The 18,829-nt window shown below is 42.4% G+C and overlaps 1 protein-coding gene across 4 annotated transcripts in view; it reads right to left on the bottom strand.

Annotated features, from left to right (window-relative positions):
* LOC111253697 (cell adhesion molecule Dscam1-like) overlaps window positions 1–18,829 on the bottom strand; it is an 87,221-nt gene that overhangs the window by 10,640 nt on the left and 57,752 nt on the right. For all 4 annotated transcript variants that reach the window (XM_022813478.2, XM_022813480.2, XM_022813479.2 and 1 more), the window contains 11 exons: window positions 18,440–18,545; window positions 17,990–18,291; window positions 16,034–16,254; window positions 15,289–15,520; window positions 12,258–12,418; window positions 10,484–10,637; window positions 10,130–10,237; window positions 9,740–9,931; window positions 5,670–5,771; window positions 5,108–5,290; window positions 4,872–5,022 (listed from right to left, as the gene is read on the bottom strand). In XM_022813478.2, coding sequence (XP_022669213.1) covers window positions 4,872–5,022; window positions 5,108–5,290; window positions 5,670–5,771; window positions 9,740–9,931; window positions 10,130–10,237; window positions 10,484–10,637; window positions 12,258–12,418; window positions 15,289–15,520; window positions 16,034–16,254; window positions 17,990–18,291; window positions 18,440–18,545 — 1,912 coding nt within the window. The remainder of the gene's footprint in view (window positions 1–4,871; window positions 5,023–5,107; window positions 5,291–5,669; window positions 5,772–9,739; window positions 9,932–10,129; window positions 10,238–10,483; window positions 10,638–12,257; window positions 12,419–15,288; window positions 15,521–16,033; window positions 16,255–17,989; window positions 18,292–18,439; window positions 18,546–18,829) is intronic.

Genomic DNA, 18,829 nt, shown 5'->3' with positions numbered 1-18,829 from the left:
AGAATTGTCAAAAACGGCTTTTGAACCTTTCCGCTGTGTTTTTCACGTCTTGGCCTATATGAATCTGTCCCTGTCTCTTTAACCGCAATACGGCAAACCATCGACTTCGGGTAACCAAGGGCGTTCATAAGTTTGATGGAGGTCGCCCTCGCAAAGATATTGGACAGTAGCTGACCCTCGCTAATACTCCAAACATGAACCACCTGTCTCTGCCATGACGATATTGTTATTTTAAAAGGAACTGACTTATTTATTACTAGCGGTGAGAATGTCGGGCAAACACGACGCCAGCACATGATTCAATTAATCCCTATGTTGTTTCCACAGGTATCTTTCTTGTAGAGTTAACATCTAATCAAATTTACGGCAGACCATGCCATTGCACTTGCAACTTAGAAAGCGAGTCAAGCTAAACAAATATTTTGATGTGTACAGGTGATTGTCGATGGATAGGAACTTGCAGGAAGACGCTTCATACGTGCGGTTACTTAAATCACATGCTGAGCATCTTACTAGAGGGGCCGACAGTTGAACTTCTAGAAAAAGTTCGTTTAAAGAGTACATACATGTAGAGCCTTAGGTACACGAGAGTAATTATATTTTTTAACGAGCCCTATATTAGCTGATTAGCAAATTATGACCCGTTTTCACAAAACAAACACGGTACTCGCAGCCGCGAAAACGTAATTAGTTTTCACAGCAGACTGCTTCCCCTCTGACAAATAAAGACATTTAGTTGCTATTCTTCTAATTATTATTACTTCTACTGCTATGGTATCGATTTTTAATTAATTTGTGCCAACCCTAGAAACAGGGCACGTCTACCTGTTGGTTTCGATCTTGAAGGAACAGTAGGTGATGCTTTGTGGACATAATCAGGCCGCAGTATCTAACAGGATCATCGAAAAAACTATTCTAGAGTAACCGTTCGAAAGATGTTTAAGTAATTGTTGCTCACTGAAGCTAAGATATATTGTAAATGAGAAATATGTTTTGTAATCCCGTGCGGACGTTAAAGAGATGTAGACATTTGCCAGGGCATCGATGTAAATTGTATTGTCTGTACGGATGACTGCAAGATTAAGTTTAACTTGATCAACCTGATATTAAAAAAAGAACTTGTTTACATTTTTCTACATAATGATTTATTGTGAAATATAGAATATTGCAAACCCAGGCAAGCTAACGCAATTTTTACTGGGAAAAAATCGGGAGTGATGTTGACTGTTTCTAATGGAAATGGGTTCTAGTACAAGTGAACGCTGCTGCATCGCCGTCTCAAAAACGCTGTGTGCCATTGGTACATATCGTTAAAATGGCTGCACCTTAATGGCTGCACAGCCGTCTCAGAAATGACTTTCAATTTTTTATGTCTACTACATAATTATTTTCTGTAAGTTGCAACGTCAAAAAATACACTGTGTTCCTAAAATTAACATTGGCCAAAGAATTCGATCATACGTTTTATTGCAGTTGCCATTTTTTGTTCTTTGAGCCAAACACGCGTTCAAAGAGGCATATGTACCTTATTACTTTGATCATTAATTACTATTAAAGCAGTTGAACGTCGGTGAGCGTGAATATGGGTGGCACAACCTATGAGACGCTGACTCCGACGACCCCTAGCCATCTATTATAGCATCCGGTTGTTTGCAATTGTACAATATCGGCTATTATTGATGTTATCTATTAACTATGAATATGTTAAGGCTTGGTGTCCTTTCACGCACTTCAAATGAAGTAAGTTGTAAAACGTATATATAATCGTGGAAGTAATCTGAAAGAGACACTCGACTATACAGTTCGGTCCACTAATCCGATTTGGCTGCATAATGACGATATTTATACGTATTACACTTAGATAAAAGCCTAATTTATGCAAATCGAACGTTTGCCTCGTGGTACTCTTCTGAGTTTCGCATATAAACTGAAAGGATACGGTGAGCTTTTTTATGATATGGCTAAGAATTCTTTTTTTGAGGAAAATGAAGGATATAATACCGCTATATCTAGATCGTTGCATCTCCGCAGATGCTCTTGTGTATGCTTTGGATTCTCGAAAATAAAACGCCCTCAGCAAATCTTGAGCAAAACTTGTTTTTTTTCTATAATTGGGGTTGGCACAATCTTCAAACTACACAACCTGGCAGCTGTTTCTACTAAAAGTTTTCGGTTAAGACAGCCTCAAACATTGGTTGTCTAGTTCTTTCCTCGATGTGATCCAATGTACTTAAACATGTTTAACGTAGCTAGCTTTGAGTCGTTTAAACGAAATAAGTTATTATTGGTAATTTTTTTTCTCTTCTAAATTTCTTGCCATTTTTAGTTGAGGAGCAAGTTCGATGGCGTAATTGTTTAGCTTTATTACCGCTCGTTGCAGGTTGATTCGCTCCTGCTGTATACTACAAGATCGCTGTTCTGTACTATAGTATAATCCTTTGATGAGACGGTGCCCTTAATGAAAAGCCTGGACAGCAACAGGCTAAGGTTATCAGTTTATACACTGTTAGTATGATGGCTTTCAAATCTGAGCTAAACTGTGGTTTGAAGTGTATGGCCAATAGATGCTATCAAAGTTCCAGATAAGTCTATTACAAATATATATTATCAAAAATTCTAAGTAAATCTAATACAAAATTAAGTTAAGTAAGTCCATTGCATTCCAAGGATTCATTCGCGAAATTACATTGTCAAATTCGACGATTTCCATATCTAAGGTCGATAGACACGATCTATATAAAAGGCTCCGAAAGATCGATGTTGCCTCCAGACGAAATATAGATACGGTAAATGGTATCTTAACAAATTTTTCAAAATGACCTTGTCGGCTTTCAGAGTAACTTATTGGCGACCAGATATGTTCAGCCGCTTACCGAATGAAAGCGGGACGGGCCAAACTTCGGCTGCACACTTCGCAGCGTCCGGCCTGGCGTTTTCTTGGATGCTTTCAGTCATTTGCTATCCTTATCTCGCCTTTTCGCACATGACCCACAGTTCAAGCAAAATGATTCCGATGTGGCCTTATTCCTCGTTAATAAAGCCTTGGGTACTCCCCTAGCTTTCGTACAAGTAATTCGCTAGCCCGAAACTCAAAGCAAGTACGAAAGTGAGCAATACAGGAACCAGGCAAAGGAAGGACAACCAACTAGCAGTCAGTAACAAGCCAAATAACTAACTGAGAGGAGTATAAGTGCTAGCTTTCGTTGCCACCGACCAGCCGACAGAGCCACCAACCAGCTAAACAGCAATTATCTCGGGCTCACCGTGTGCCAGCCATTGCCTACCTCTCTCCCGTTCCCTTCTCCCTCCGTACTATCCAAGCTTTGTTTAATTTTATTACACGTCGTTTTCTTTTCCTCTTTTCATCCTCGCCTTGAGCTTCTGGAACCTAAATTCGGGTTGTTGCGTAAGACACTCATAAGTTCATAAGTGTCTACGGAAAAAGCGGAAAGAAGAATCCAAATAGGGCCAAAATAGCCGTCTGCAGTAGCCATGGGAGCAGCAGTAGCGGCGGCATCAAAACCGGGGCATCATCGGTCGACGTCCGTCGCCAACGAGAGGCGAATTGGGGTAAAGTCAAAATGAGGGTTAAGAACAGTCGTTGTGGTGGCAGATGCCCTAATCGGCTCAAGACAAACGGGAAAGAGGCGATAACATGGCAGAATACTGGTGACAGAAAAATGTCTACAGTAGGATAACTGATTAGAATGGCTAGGGAAGCGAATAGTAGGGTTGTCGATAGGACACTAAGAGACAAACTAGGATTACGTTGATGTTTGGTTTCCATCTGTCCTAGGCACCCGCTGAAGCTGCTACTTATATAAGGAGGAGCACTACAGCGCCCCTTCTACTATAACCCTTTATTTCCTCCTAAAACACAAGTACCTTACATTGCATCGTTATTTCTCTTTAGATTCCACCTCTTTCCCTCACTCGAAGGTTTCTTAGACGAGCGACTACTACTCCACTACCACTGTTGCAGCTCTGACCATGGGAGTCAGCTTTGCTTCACCGCTTGTTCACCCGCTTAAGTCGCTTAAGCCTTTCCACGATAAGAGAGCTACTACGAGCGCCGATCAAGATACTATAGAAGAAGTGGTAAGAGTACGTTGTTGTACTAGCAGCAGCAGCAACAAAAAAGGCGTCGCCTTTTTCTCTTTTTATTTTTCGCAGCCGCACCCCCTGCTGCGCCCCATACAACTTCGTCTCTCTTTCTTTTTCCTTTTGCTGCTCGAGATAAGATAATTCGAAGGACAGGCAACAGCATACAACAACAAGTCTGTTGAGCTGAGGAAGTTGGCAGTTAACTGCTGTTGTGACTCTGCTCTGTCCTCGCTCGTATTAATTGCAGTTGTAGCAGCAGCTGCGTGTTATTGATCGAGGCTATGCGGTAAGCCTTGTAACACGTCTTGGCTCGATCCGACATAAAATCCAGTACGAATACGAGACGTTCACAAGCAAAATATGAGGTGCTTGATATTTTTAGGCCTGTCTTTGCATGTGTGATCGTGTGTCTGTCTAGAGTTAACTTTCCTTGGTAAATTCATCGTAAACAAACATGGAGTTACTGTTTCATACTGCTTTTTAGTATAGCGAGAAATTCTTTTAAATGTATGTCTCTTTATAAAAAAAAAAGGAAAAAAGTTTTTTTACGATGAGGCACTTGAAAGGTTATATTTTGGGTGCTTCAACGAATGGCTGGATTTCCTGATATTGTCCACGTGGTAGCCTAGTGGTTAACGTATCTGCCTGCTAGTGCTAAGGATAGGCTTGAATCCGGGTATAGATACACTTCGTTTCGTGTCATCCCCCTGATGGAATGCCTAACGGCGATCCCGGACTTGACACTCGAAGCATAGAGAGAAGCTTACCGATATTGTATGACGAAGCGCGTGACAGGACAGGTGGCCTGGGCCTGCAATGCGGCAGCTGCGGAATCCTTCCAAGCCCCAAGGTAGAGAGTGATACACGAAGAGTTGGTAGATATAAAGCGTTCAAGTAACGGACGGATCGGCGGAGTACCTAAATCAGAAGGGACGTAAGTATTTTTTTATTATGTCAAACGAACAACGTTTTTGCACAGATGTCACGTCTTAGTTTAATTTACCTTTAGTTCTGGCAACTGCCCGAGGTCCAGGTTCCCCGGTGCCGAGGCTGTTTGACGCAGTCATATATAGTTGATATACAGTACCACATCGCAGACTTTGAAGAACATAAGTCTGGGCCGAGGCAGCGTCTAATACTACTTTGGACCATTGACCCTCTTCGAATGAATAATGCAGTGTGTACTCTGAAAGGCAACAACAACAAAGAATATTGGAAGAACGCTATCATGCATATATTGCTGCTTCCAAATTATTCATGCTGTAGATGTCTCTGATGTGTTTGTCCAATGATATTCTGCTACGACTACTAGGCCTTGATTATACTTAGATGCGCTCTGCAGGCCTAACGCTAGCAAAGTGGTATTCTCAACTCAAAATTCATCAAACCCATTCGGATGCGCTAGATAGCCGACGTGCAAGGGCCGTGTCAAGACTGATAATATAACAAAGTTCAAAGCGGACTCGTGAAGTGAAATAAACAGAAATATACTGCAAATATAAGTTGCTAAAGAGATGATCTGTGCTTTAATAAATGTAATATTAGCAACAACTTCGAAGACTTACCTGTGACCTGGCCGTTATTGTCTTTTGGACTTAGTTCCCAGCTAACTCGGAGGGCAGATATTGAAACTGGGCTCACGCGGATTGACGGAGATGTTGGAGGAGCTGAAAAGCATTTTTTTAATTAGTATTCCTCTAACAGAGGTTTAATTTCTTTGGACTACCCAGGTATAAACTCAAGGGAGCCGAAGAGTGGCTTCATTTTTTCAGTTAAATGTTCCCCAGTTCAGCTGTATTTGTTCAGTTTCAGTTGAGTACTTATCATTAATGTGAAACGTTCCATAATATATAGACTAATTATTTTTTAATAAGGAGCATTTGCCTTTATCACGCCCCTCATAGAGTTAACATCTAGTTCTGTCCATTCTTTGTGTAGTCTTGTCTCGACGGTAGTCGTTGTAAAAGCAATATTAGCTGTACGCATTGCCTAATGCTACCGCTTAAAGACGCGACCAGACGAACGGGATAGGACATAGAAAAAAGTAAAGCTCTCTGGGGCTGCCCCTAGGAGCAGATGATATCTGTCAGAGTACATCAGTATCGGCGGCAAGGGTCGACTCGAATGAGCTAGATTGAATGGCTGCCTGGGACGGAAGCCAGTCGCAGCAGTAATCGCAGCCGCAGCAAGCACTACGAGTGGTAATAGTAGCGAGGCAAGAGCCACTACTAGCGCTACTACATTACTGATCTTCTTTTTACGCTGGACGGACCGTTCGGTTGTTGGGAGATGCGACGACTGGTGGAAGAACGAGATGGCTTGGTCGCTGGCTGCGGATGACGGCAAGGGTCATTGGAATAAAAGGAAAAGATCTGCGGCTCCTAACGCCGATGCGGACGAGAAGGAAAAAGAAGAAGGATAATGCTTAAGTCTGGAATTACACGGCTCATTGCGCTTCTTGCCGCTGATCGCGCCACTGCCGTCAGCTTATGCCGCCGTTACTACGACTAATAGTGGCAGGCGGCTAGTGAATCTGCTTGCAGTAGTCGTGGACGGTCGGTCACTACCGCTGCTTGTGGCAATGGCGCTGACGGTGCGAGTTGCGAACATCCGTAGACAAACTGGCCGGCTAGTTACGAGTGGAAAGAGAAAGGCAGATCTCAATGGCGTTGAGTTCCTTAGGGCGACCATCTCGCTGTCGGGCTGTCCGCTTGCCTCCGCCTTCACCGCATTAAGGTCGCTTTTACCTTTCACGTTTTTTAGCAGCAGAAGGAGCCACAGCACTGGGAGAGGCTAAGTCAAGTCGATGGATCTTTGCTTGCTTGGTCGTGGCAGTTGTCTGCCAATTTAGCGTTCTTGTGTGTCAGTAGAGCTCTTATCGTTTCCTTCATTCCGTTTCGTACGTGCGCGTATGTTCGGCATTCCTACATAGTTATGAAAAAAGAAGAAGAACGGAGAATTCACTACAGGTTGAACTAATAATAGGCAGCGTGTAAGTGGTGGTCGATTCCACACTTAACACCCGTACTCGCGTGGATAGTTCAGCTGAGTCCCGAACGAGTTCGCTCAAAGTGAGCGCTAAGGATGATTACAACTTTTCAATAATCTTCTTTACTTTTCAGTCACACGTTCGTGTCACGTAATACAATACAAGCGCAGGTGTATATATATAGATGTTACTCTAGACTTTGCTTTCTTATTTGTTTTAAAGAAATGATTGCGTTCATCACATTCTGGTCCATTTTAGTATTCGTTCGCCCGAGTCTAGGCCGAGTGCACGAATGAGCAAGGGGTAGTACGTTACGATTAAGTAAAAGAAAGTGTGATATCTATTTTGACTCATCTTTCGCTAAGGCAAACACGTTAAACTACGCAGGTTCCTATCGTTCGGTTCATACTAGGGTGTTATGAGAACCAGGGCCTAAACCGCTAGGTATTCTCAATGCAGTTTCTAGCAATATTTTTTTGCACCGGCCAAGTATATCCTAAGCTCTTAATTTCATTGTGGCTGAGAGGCGCAAAGCAATGTATCTTGCAAACACTTGAATAAACTGACTTATACTATGTATACGGTCGTTATGTGCTTCTTAATGCTAACAGTTTTACTACACTTTGGTACGGCCTTGGTTGTTTCGTTCTTCTCAACCTGCAAATGTGTACTTCGATGTTTACCTTACTGGATTTCGAAAACCAAAAGGTTTTCGATTTTGTATTTATGGACTTTAATATTTGGCCTGGTTTTTCCATTTCCTGCAGCTGACAAGGCTAGACAATGACATGAGGCCATAACGCGTATTGCTGATATAGAAAACACTGTATAGCTTTACACCTTATCAACACACATTTGTTCTATGGCTATTTAGATTCGCAATATGAATGCGTGCAGAACACCCAAAATGAAGGTCTTAGAATTGTTTGGAATGACGAGAAACGATACGCAGCTAATTCTACTTCGTTATGTAATTAACTAGAGTTACGCAATCGTAGAATAAATGTTTGGAAAAAAAAGAGGGCATGTATATTATCTGCGGATAATTTATGTGGTAAATAATAAAATTTATAAAATGCGATGCGGAAGAAGGTGTACAAAGACAATTTTTGTCAAAAATGCAGCTCCCTAAGCGATAAATTCAAAATGGGCCAGTCTGGACGATAGACTTGGCTAAGTGTGCAGCTGCGTTAGGGTAAATAAGACAAAATAATCTACACTTCATAAGTGGCATGCCTTGCATGATGGTGTATTCCACATTCGCTCTATTTACCAACTGACTAAGACGCTCGACTGGCTGGGACGCTGTAAGTGTCTGGCACTGATTTGCGCAGTAGGCGGCTTTCACGACACAAAAAGAAAGCGTTAAAACAATAGAAGAAAGGTATTCCAATACGGTTTTCGGGTTAAGTTCAACTCCGGGCAAAAGCAAAAACAATGGTTAATGCCCGAAGAGCAAACGTCCTGAGATTGCAGAATATAGAAGTGAGATGTTGGAATCGTCTTTGGACTTAGTGACTAAGGGACGAAGAGCTATTGGAGACAATGGAAAGAAGAAAGGAAGCAAAAGTCTCCACTTTGTTTTTCTTCTTTCTCTCGTGCGCTCTCACTCTGTCTCTCTCTATTTTTCTCTTGCTTGCCTCCCTTTAGTTCTCTTCTTATTTCAGCCTTGTCTCGACTCCATTCCTGTACAAGGAAACCCATTCAGAGGAGTAGAAGCGAGATCCGGAAGCCGAGCAAAATGAAGGAGGACGATGGCTTCAGTAGCGGCAATCACAAATGCGATGGAGACGGGGTCACAGCATCTGCGGCAGCGGCAGCATCAGCAAAGGAAATGACCTCACCACCAAGGACCACTGAACAGTCATTAGAATCAAGAAAAAGCCCCTATACCGACAGACGCACCGGCGCGCATCGAACGACAACCTAATGTTCCCTTACCCGCTTTGGACCCCTGGGGTGCTAGATCCCATTGGCTCCCACTTTCAATACTTCACCTTAAACTGTTCTGTTTTTTCGTTTCCCTTCGGCCCTTTCAGGCTAGCGAGCTCGCGCGCCGGCGGCCGCCGCTGCTGCTCTGAAAGTAACGAGAGTAGAGACAGAAAAGTGAAAGGACAAGGACAATATATCGCCTCTAAATGATGAAAGCAACTGAGACCGAGGGCAGGAAAAAAGAGTAAACCGCGAGAACAACCGCTCGCCGAACGAACAAGCTAGTCGCGCGTCTTATCGTTATCTGCAGGGAAACAGGCTGCCGCCAAGTGCCCGTCAATGAGAAACGTTCTGCTTCCAATCGACCGTTTCACCACCACTTGCTGTAAAAGCGAGAACACCACTCGTTTAACATAATAGTAAGAATGCCAGCTACACGGAACAACGGTAGTAGCACGGCTGGACTGTTACCGCCATCAACTGACGCATAGAATTTTAGTCTGGGCTTTGGCTCAGATGCTATAGGAAAAACAGCGATACCTAACTCCCTTACACATTAAAACAAAAACTGTTTTTTTTCTAATTCAGGTTAAATGTGGTACTTACTTGTACTTACTTAGAAACATCCATCATCTATCTAGCGCATCTATCTTGAGATATTATAAAGAAGTCGGACTAGTAATTCATCTAGGTAGAAGAAGACCTGTCGCTTACATGTTTCTAAGGTTGCAGCAATAACTTCATCTGAGGCAGGGCCTGCACCAGCTCTGTTATAAGCTTGGACAACAATTGCGTATTTCGTCATTCGTTGCAGGTTTGTGAGGTAGGTTGTATCAACGGGAGGCTCGACCTGCTTGAACGAATAGCTGCCTTCTGTGTACGCAATACGATATCCCACCCGGTAGCCTATAGACGTCATCATGACATTAACCATTAGATATTGCTTCATATCGAATACTCTGGTTTCGAACTTTAAAGACCTTAACAAAAACGAGCTTGCCGAGGGTGGACATTACTATAGGAAGTATGAACCCAAATATAAGTTTGTTGCTTAATACAGAAGGGAAACAGTCACACTGCGTTATCAATCACGATCTTCCTAACCTTTGATGACCCCGTTTTGTTGCTCCTTTGGGGGCGCTTTCCAAGACACCTTTAAGGATTGGGAACCTGTTGTATGGACGCTCACGCTAGACGGTGCAGCACTCGGAGCTGAAATTAAAATTACACATCTTTAAATATATTTATCTAATACTTTGCTTCAACGAATACCAAGCCTCTAGTGCCGCTATCATATAAATAATAAATACTGGCAAGCTTAGCGGAATTTTTTTGAAAGTATTCAAGCCGATTCTCGAATATTGATTTAGGCGTTACGCACGTATACGGCTATATTGAAAGCATGTAAGAATAGACTGGGTAGTACTCTTTACAATGTCCAATAATGTGCAGACATACCCTCTTCGCTTGTTGCGAGGGCAGCGGTTGTACTGTGTGGCCCGTTACCTAGGGCGTTGACGGCACTCATACGAATCTCGTAATGGGTGACAGGTTGCAGATTACTTAACCTCGTCTGATGGTTGTCACCGCCAGCAACCACTACTTTGTGTACCTATTCAGACCATCAACCGGAAAAGCATCCCCTTGGACATAAGTATTTAGTAATGGAAAAGCTATTGCTTATTTTACACCAGTACCTCATTAAATTAGTATTTTGATTCTCAGGTTGAACCCTATGTTCAATAGATATGCATGATCCGGAGCCATTGAGCTTTAATTACGTACCAATAGCAGACAACATTTGGTATATATTTACATGGTGCACCTTTTGTGTACAACTTTAATATGGTCGAGAACAGCTGATGATAACAAGTTTAAAGATCGTTTAATGATCTAAAAATCAAAATCCAGTGATTGACTCTATTTCGCGCTGGCGAAAGCCATCAAAGATTGAAGTCAACACTGGAAAAGGCGATTCCCAGCAAAGCAACAGGTCATTATTGGTGAGATGAACGGAAATTCGGAGGTTAAAAATATTAAAAGAGGTCACTACACTTGACGGCCTTAAACGGAAGAACAAGTTTGCGCGATTTCGGAAATTTTTAAAAAAACACAGCACGCACAATGCTTTCGCTATCAGTTCAGTATCGGATACGTCATATGCTTCAGCATGTACTATGAAACCGCAGCAAAAGCACTGAAGATAAAGAAAAATGAAGAAAGCAACAAACTGATTCCTAATCCAGAAACAGATCGGCTTTACTCTAAGAGCAATATTATTATTAGCAAAAAACCTGATTAGGGCACACCATGGCCATATGCGAGACACTGGGTAGGTTGTGTCTCTCAGTGCAAAAGGCTGAGGTGAAGGGATGGCGTACAATAGGAAAGAAAGTTATGTCGATGCGATTCGACCGTAAACTGGTGCTCATAATTACGAGATAGTACCTGAAAAAAATGCCCAATGCTAGCACATATCTCGAATTTCTGAGGCGGCCCATGGATGTGTGGCATGGTAATTGGTAGCACCCAATAGATTTACTGAACAACAAAACACTACCTCATTGCCACGCTTCGGTAACGGCGTGGATTGAGGAAAACATAATCGAGCAATAGCTTTAACCACTGTATGCTCCAGATTAAGATCCAAATTGTCATTTCAATTGCTTTCATATTTTCCGTATTCTACTGTACTATCAATAACGAGATCAGGTATAATAATACAAATCACAAGTACACCGTTGTCTTGGGCATTGGCTCCAATATGTAGACAATAAAGCAAAACACATATTACAATATTGTGGTCCCAACTTACATGGTTCAAGTTTTTCAACTTACTAAATAGCTCCTGACAATATAGTAATAAATACGTTCATGTTTTGGTAACGCTTTGTTGCAAATGTTTTTTCTTGATGTCCAGAAACGTACAGCGGTGACACTTAGGTTTCAACTTAATGTCACTGAAGTTCAGTCTGACCTCGACTATTCAAAGAATTTGGCGGCAAATTTCTCATTACTTGAACCGGCAATTTACCTAATGCTTTTACCTATGGAGGATATCTTTAAGTCGAATTTTTGCTACACTCGTATAGATGTATTATATAATTGTCTAATCTGATATAATACATGCACTACTTAGACGGCACAGCATTAGCACTATATACAAGTGCTGCCAGTAATAGTGCTTATCTTCAAAAACATTTACCCTAATCGAGAACGGATCGAACAATACCTTTGTTGAAGGTCCTTCTGGCCATGTGTCCTTTTTTAGTTTATACTCGATGATGTAGCGTGTTATTACAGAATTCCCGTTGTACGGAATTTGCCAGTGTAGATCTGCGGTCCGTGAAGTTTGGTTACGGACAAGCAAGCTTGTCGGAGCTCCCGGCGGTTCTGTAAAACGTTTTGGTAAGTTGACGTTACTTCTTTTATTACCTTCGCTGGTTGCCTTACACAGGCATAATTATATTTTCTAGATAGATTTATACGTTATGGCAGCTGGTCGCTTCGCTGTGGCTCGTATCCAGTAGTTTTATTTAATGAGACTGCATGTTATGGTGGTCCACGTAAAATACTCGGAAAGCACTCGTTCGAAAATCAAAGTCGTCACAGCCCTGGGTTTCAAGTTTTACGTCCGGTATTGCTGTTTAGCATTCCATTAGACGGTTGGTTCCTACCACGAAACGAAGTCTGTCGATGCCCGGGTTCGAATCGAAATCACAAGACGTCCCTAAGATTATCAGGTAAATACGTTGCTTGCTAAGCTAAAGTGTGATAGAGCTACGTAACTGTTGAGGTTCCTCAAAAGCACTTCCCAGAAGAAGCTATGCCTTCAAGGCTTTTTGTAAATGGTTTACTTACCTGGGACTAAGGAAGCTATTGTTACACACGTGAATACTTTAATGATAAAAGTTGAATCGGATCCACCGAATTATTAATAAATAACGATGTTACTTACAAGTGAACTGTGCGGATTAAATCTTAGTACTTCTGTTCGTGAAAACTTAAACTAAATTGTAACTAGCAATCTAGAAATCAGGACTGGAAGATAAAGCAAAAAGCCAATAAATATACCCAAAGGTCGTGGATGTTAAAGTTGTAGCCAGATAAGATGGCGTAGCATTCGACATATTTATTTTTAATTTGTTAAGTTCACACTATATATAAGATAATTAATGTAATATAAGAGAAACATCTATGCTTCCGGAGATAAGTGAAAAGGACTACTGATATTATGAAGTTAAAGCTATTTAAAAATAGTGTTATGTGTGCAATATATGTGCAATTTGCCTTGGATAACTGTGGTTTCCGTTAGATTTTATCGCAACGGGTTCAATAATATAAATTACATTATAAACAGTTATTACTAGTCATGCTCAACAGGAAACTAGATAGTATTTTCGGGCTATGTGCAAGGGATGCAGACTACTAACGGCCTTTTTTTAATCTTGAAACCTTTTAGGCAGTTGTGCAGGCGCTGACAACAAGTAAACCGAACTTTTACTTGATTGTCGATCACTTGACTTCGGATGTAATCTATGTTTACATCACACCCTCAATCTATCACCGGCGTACATTGGCCTGCATAGAACCGTTTCAGCCAGGCGCTCGCGTGTCTCGTTAGTGTAGTTCGCTATGAACGCCGGCAATAAAGTGATGAATGCTGCCAACCGTTATGACGAAACACTCATCGGTCAAACAAAACAACGCAAATGAAGAATTGGGAATGCAGTGGATGGGAAAGCTTTACAAGCATTTTGCAAGTAGTTCCGAAAACAGGTCAACAGTCAGTGTCTCAGCCTCGAGCAGAGTTTTGTTGAATCGATGCACACAAGGATTATCCATTAGCTACAACTAAGCTCTTACGCTTGACAGACAGTCCGGCCCTTCACATCAGCAGAGCTGACTATAACCTTTCGCCTGCTTTTGGTCCGTGTGCGGGCCATACTTTCCAAAATATGGCACCCTCCTACAGCGAAACGCTTCGGGAAATAACCATTAACAGACCCAGCTGCTCCTTTTGCGCTATATACTCTTAGGAGCCGCTGATAACTGCTGACATCGGGAACTCGCCACCACGGAACGAGGTATGAAGTTACCGGTCACATACAGCAGGAAGACGCACAGCAGTCGTTGCAGTCTGGAACCGCCCTGTGTGCAAATGCGACATTGAGACGTTCTCCTGTCCTGCGCTCTCTAACCACGTGCAGGCCAACCCTGCTGTGGGTACCCCGGACCTCCTATTAGATGCGTGCATATATAAACCAGACCTCTTCCTCTCGTTGCATTACGGTGTGTTTGTGTGCCAGCATCCAGCTACTCCATCGTTGGATCCAATGGATAGCAGGCACTGTTGGCAGTTCATACCCGTACATGCGGGCGACGCTTCTGCCGCTGAAATTATTCTGTACTCGTCCTTTTCAGCCTCTAGCAGGCGCTCTCTCCGAAATGCATGAAGAGGTGAACACGCCCGACCTAACGGCCGGCAACTGATCTGGTCCCTCTCCCCAGAGTCCGCTCAAAGGCGTGAAGATGGGAAGCATGAACGCTAGACCCTGTAAGCCAAGGTGGCTGACTGTTTGGCTAATGAAAAGTGCATTAACTTTTCCCGACGATGACCCCGGAGTTGATCATGCACGCACACCTGCTCTCTGTTCTAACGACAGGCACTGAAACGTCGAAACATCGGGCAGTGGCAACATGGGAACATGGAACGCCGACCCGGCAAACACTTTTAGCAGAACAGGGAAGGAGAAATAGGAAGCAATGTGGAATATCAGTCCGGCTTCGGCCGTCGTCATCATCGCCGCCGACCAATTCCCCAGACTCACATCCACCAACCATATGCACGATGACACCTAACACCCCTCCTAATGGGCAACGATAACCGCTCAGTGGCATATTGTCAAAGGATTAACGGGGTCATCCATGGTGTCGTTATAGGAGACGTCCGACATTTTTTTTTCGCGTGTCTACACGCAACGTAAGAGCGGCTTGTAGGTCGTCACCAAGACAGCAACGACATTAGCTCACTGACGTTCAAATTCGTCGGATTATGTAGTACTGCCGGCGTACACACTATAATAGATTTTGTTATCGTGGCGCTATTTTATTATTAAGCTCTAAAAAAGCAAACTCTTAGTTTGTTCTCTAATACGTTTCTGCGCAAGAAATGATTCGTCCCTTTGCCGACGCCTGTATTACCGATTTTTCCATCGTTCGAAGCTAAGCGGCCAAGGATGTCACAGCAATAGAGGAGCTACCTTGTACGACGAGCTGTATAAGCGCTGTTTCCTGTCCATAGTTGTTATGCGCACGGCAAGAGAACATGGCCGAGTCCTCTCTGCTCGCTGCACTAATAAACAACGCGCTTTTCGTCTCTTTTGTTTCCACAACGTAACGCGACTCGTTAAGAGCTGCCGCCTGGTTCTTCTCCCACACATAATGCATTGGCCGATCGCCGGAAGCGGCACATTCGAGGGTTACCCCTTGTCCCTATGCAACATGAAACGAACAAAAGAAATTAGAGATTCTGGAAAAGTTATTACTAGTCTTATTATAATGAAACAAATATATTATTACTGTTTATTCACTCGTACGCTCACTAGATACTACCAATGCCAAACGCATTGTCCAGACTACAATAATGTTCATAGGTTTAAAGTCCAGCAGCAACAACGCTCCTAACACGTTTTAAAGTAAAACTTGTCATCTAGTCAGACGGTTAACTTACAACTATGTCTACGGAGGCAGTAATTATATTCAAGATCGCACAGAATAGAAACGATCGCTACGGCTGTCGCGGTTGTCAATGTATCATTGTGTTAGCGGCGAACATTTGTAAGGAAAAAACGTTTCAGTATGAACGTCTTTTCTTCGATCATTTGCTGATTACGAACAGTAGCCTTTGAATAGACGTCGCGTATGACGGAGTCTACGCTAGAGTCACAATCACAGTAAAGCTTTGTTTAGAGATACTATCTGAAAAGGTAGTTAATGGGTACGAACCTTTGCCACGTTGTACGATCGATGCTTCGTATCAAAGTGCGGAGGGACGTGTACGGTCAGATACACGAGTTTTGATATACCTGCTCCGATACCGTTGTGAGCTTCACACAAGTAATACCCTTGGTCAGCCTCCTCTAATTCGCGAATAAGCAGAGAGCCATTTATCAAGTGGTGATTACGAAAATTGTAGTGAATGTAGCTGAAATTCCGCGGTTCAACGCCTACAAATTGAAAGTTAAAGAAATCTTTAACGCTTATTCATTTGAGCTTAGAACTTATTATTAATGACGTTGGTACAGGAAGCACGTTAAGCTGCGGCATCTCTACCGAATATGCCTTATCGTTAGTGGCTCGCGTTCGATGAATTTATGGGCCTCAATGGAAGACCATATGAAAAATAGAGTAAAAATAAATCATCATAATAGCTATAGCAGTGACAATAAGAAAACGCTGATAATGAACTAATAAAAAAAAAAAAACGAATTAATTAAAACGGGGTAAGCTGTTTAAGATGGGGGAAAGGGAGCTGTTTTAATGAAGAGTCAGCGGGAAGACAATCTAGCCCACTCATGAAGTAGGAAGTAGTGGATAACACAATTTCTAAATAAATGGAACAAAAAAAGAGACTCAAAGGGAGAAATTTAAGTGATAGGAAGTCCCTCCTTTGTTTTAGTGATGGGTAACGGAGATAAAAAATGAGGAGCGTGAGCGATGCACGAGAACGTAGCGTGTGGAGGGAATGACAACACTGGAAGGGTTGATGCAGTAGGAACTTCAGGTAAACTGATTTTAGCCATGTTTCCGACTGATCGACTGACTGCCTAACGAATCACAGGAATCTGCGTTTCGGAGGCCGTGGGGGGAACGGGGCACGGCGAGGGGCAACGGAAACGCAGCTTATGCTGCTGTTGTTGTTAGCCTTCACATCGAATTCACCAACAACATCAAAAGACGGCAGGAAGGAAGGTGGGGCCCAGAAAACGGCATTTGCTCTCAGCATTGGTTTTGGCTTGGCCCAATTTCAATTTAATTTCATTTGAGGCGTATTTTTAAAACAATTTCCAGTTCTCTCTAAATGAGTCTCTGCTACCCTTACAATCGATATCGCATTATGTATTTTACGATGAATTATACGCTTATCTCGTATTTCCTTAGTGACCATATTCACCTAATTCACGCAAGACGAAAAAAATGTTCAATTGTCCGATTTTTATTATGGTTACAATTAATCTAAGCACCTCACACGCTTCGCAAAATAATGTGCGGTAGTAATATTACGAATCTGCAGTTTCGCGCTCATCTCTCAAACAGCCTGTGGGTCCTTCTTTGTTCAATACTTTGATAAATGAGTGACTAACCTTCAACGAAGAACATCAAGCTTTCACCCACCTAGCTTTATCTTATTCAGGACTATATTTCTTTGTAATGAAATGTCTATCCTAAAACACCTTGCTATACTTTAGCCTTCTTCTTCTTCTGCTTCTTCTAGCCAATTACTCTATAACCATTGGCTTTTCATGAGCTGCAACTGTCAAATCGATCAGGTCTTGTCCAGCCTATAATATCTGCATACAAACCTGGATCTTCACCCGGCAGAGTGTTTTGTTCAGCAAAAGACTGTTGATATTGTAATCCAACCATTAAGGCGAAAATCTTGTTTTATGCTAATCAGGCAAACTGTAATACTACTTCCTTCGTCTCCCCCCCCCCCCCCCCCGTACAGTTTACTTATATTGTTATCAAACTGTTTCCCCTTCTCCCTTTGTACAGGGTGTCCATGGGATAACAGAGATTAATTCAAAAAGTTGAAGGGCGATGAAAGAATATGCCCCAAATATGTTTTTACGATCATCTTACCGCCACCCTCTATATAATCTGTTCTGCTGCTGAACGTATACTGATAATTTGTTGAACTTTATAATTAGGCCCTCTTTCTCGGAACTACAGCCTACTTACCCACTCCTTTTTTCCAAGTTACGCTAGGCGCAGGAAACCCATCGCATGAACAATGAAGGATCGCGCTTTGGCCGATAACTGCGGAGGCATTTCGTGGTTCGACCTTCCACCGTGGCGCAACGGAGACAATAAGTTCCACTGTTCTACTAACGGAGGCAGCATCGTTGCTTACAAAACAGGTATACATTCCTTTATCCGAGAATTTAACTCGTTGAAACTTAATGATAGAAGAATCTTCGTTGGACTCGATTTGGCGATCAGCGTTGTTGCGCATCTGCAGTCCATTTTTCAACCAGCGAAATCTGCCAAAGAGATTACTATTATAGCGAAGCACCAAACAAAAAGCCTCCCTGGAAGAGGCTCATTATTTTATTAACGTCATATTTAGTAGCTGTACAAGTTAGATTCTAAGGTAGTACTTATCAGTAATTGTCGTACGGTCGTACGTACCGTAATGGAGGATCCCCTTTGGAGACGGAACACATTAGCCTCGAACGAGTCCCTTCCTCCACTTTAATGATGTCAGGGAAGAAATGGTCATCGATTTGGGGAGCCACTGAAATGAATTGAAGGCACTTAAAAGATGTACGAATCTGTATGCGACTTGACCCGTCACGAGGATAAAACGCACGATCTGAGACAATGGTTGCATTCTGTGCTCGTGTGTACTTCTTTTTTTATCACCCGTTGCTAAGGGCTACCTTCAAAGAAACTTACATAATGGAAAACTACCGTATCAATTATCTAACATTTAAGCAGTTAGAAATTAGAAGCAACATTATCAACGAAATAAGACGGTATGTTTACCTAAAGCTATACGATTTTATAGCTTTGCTGCCT

Source organism: Varroa destructor, unplaced genomic scaffold (genome assembly GCF_002443255.2).
Source record: "Varroa destructor unplaced genomic scaffold, Vdes_3.0 BEIS01000007.1, whole genome shotgun sequence".
Taxonomy (NCBI): Eukaryota; Metazoa; Arthropoda; class Arachnida; order Mesostigmata; family Varroidae; genus Varroa; species Varroa destructor.
The sequence above is the reverse complement of the archived record's forward strand: the minus strand, read 5'-3'. Positions and strand labels throughout refer to the sequence as shown.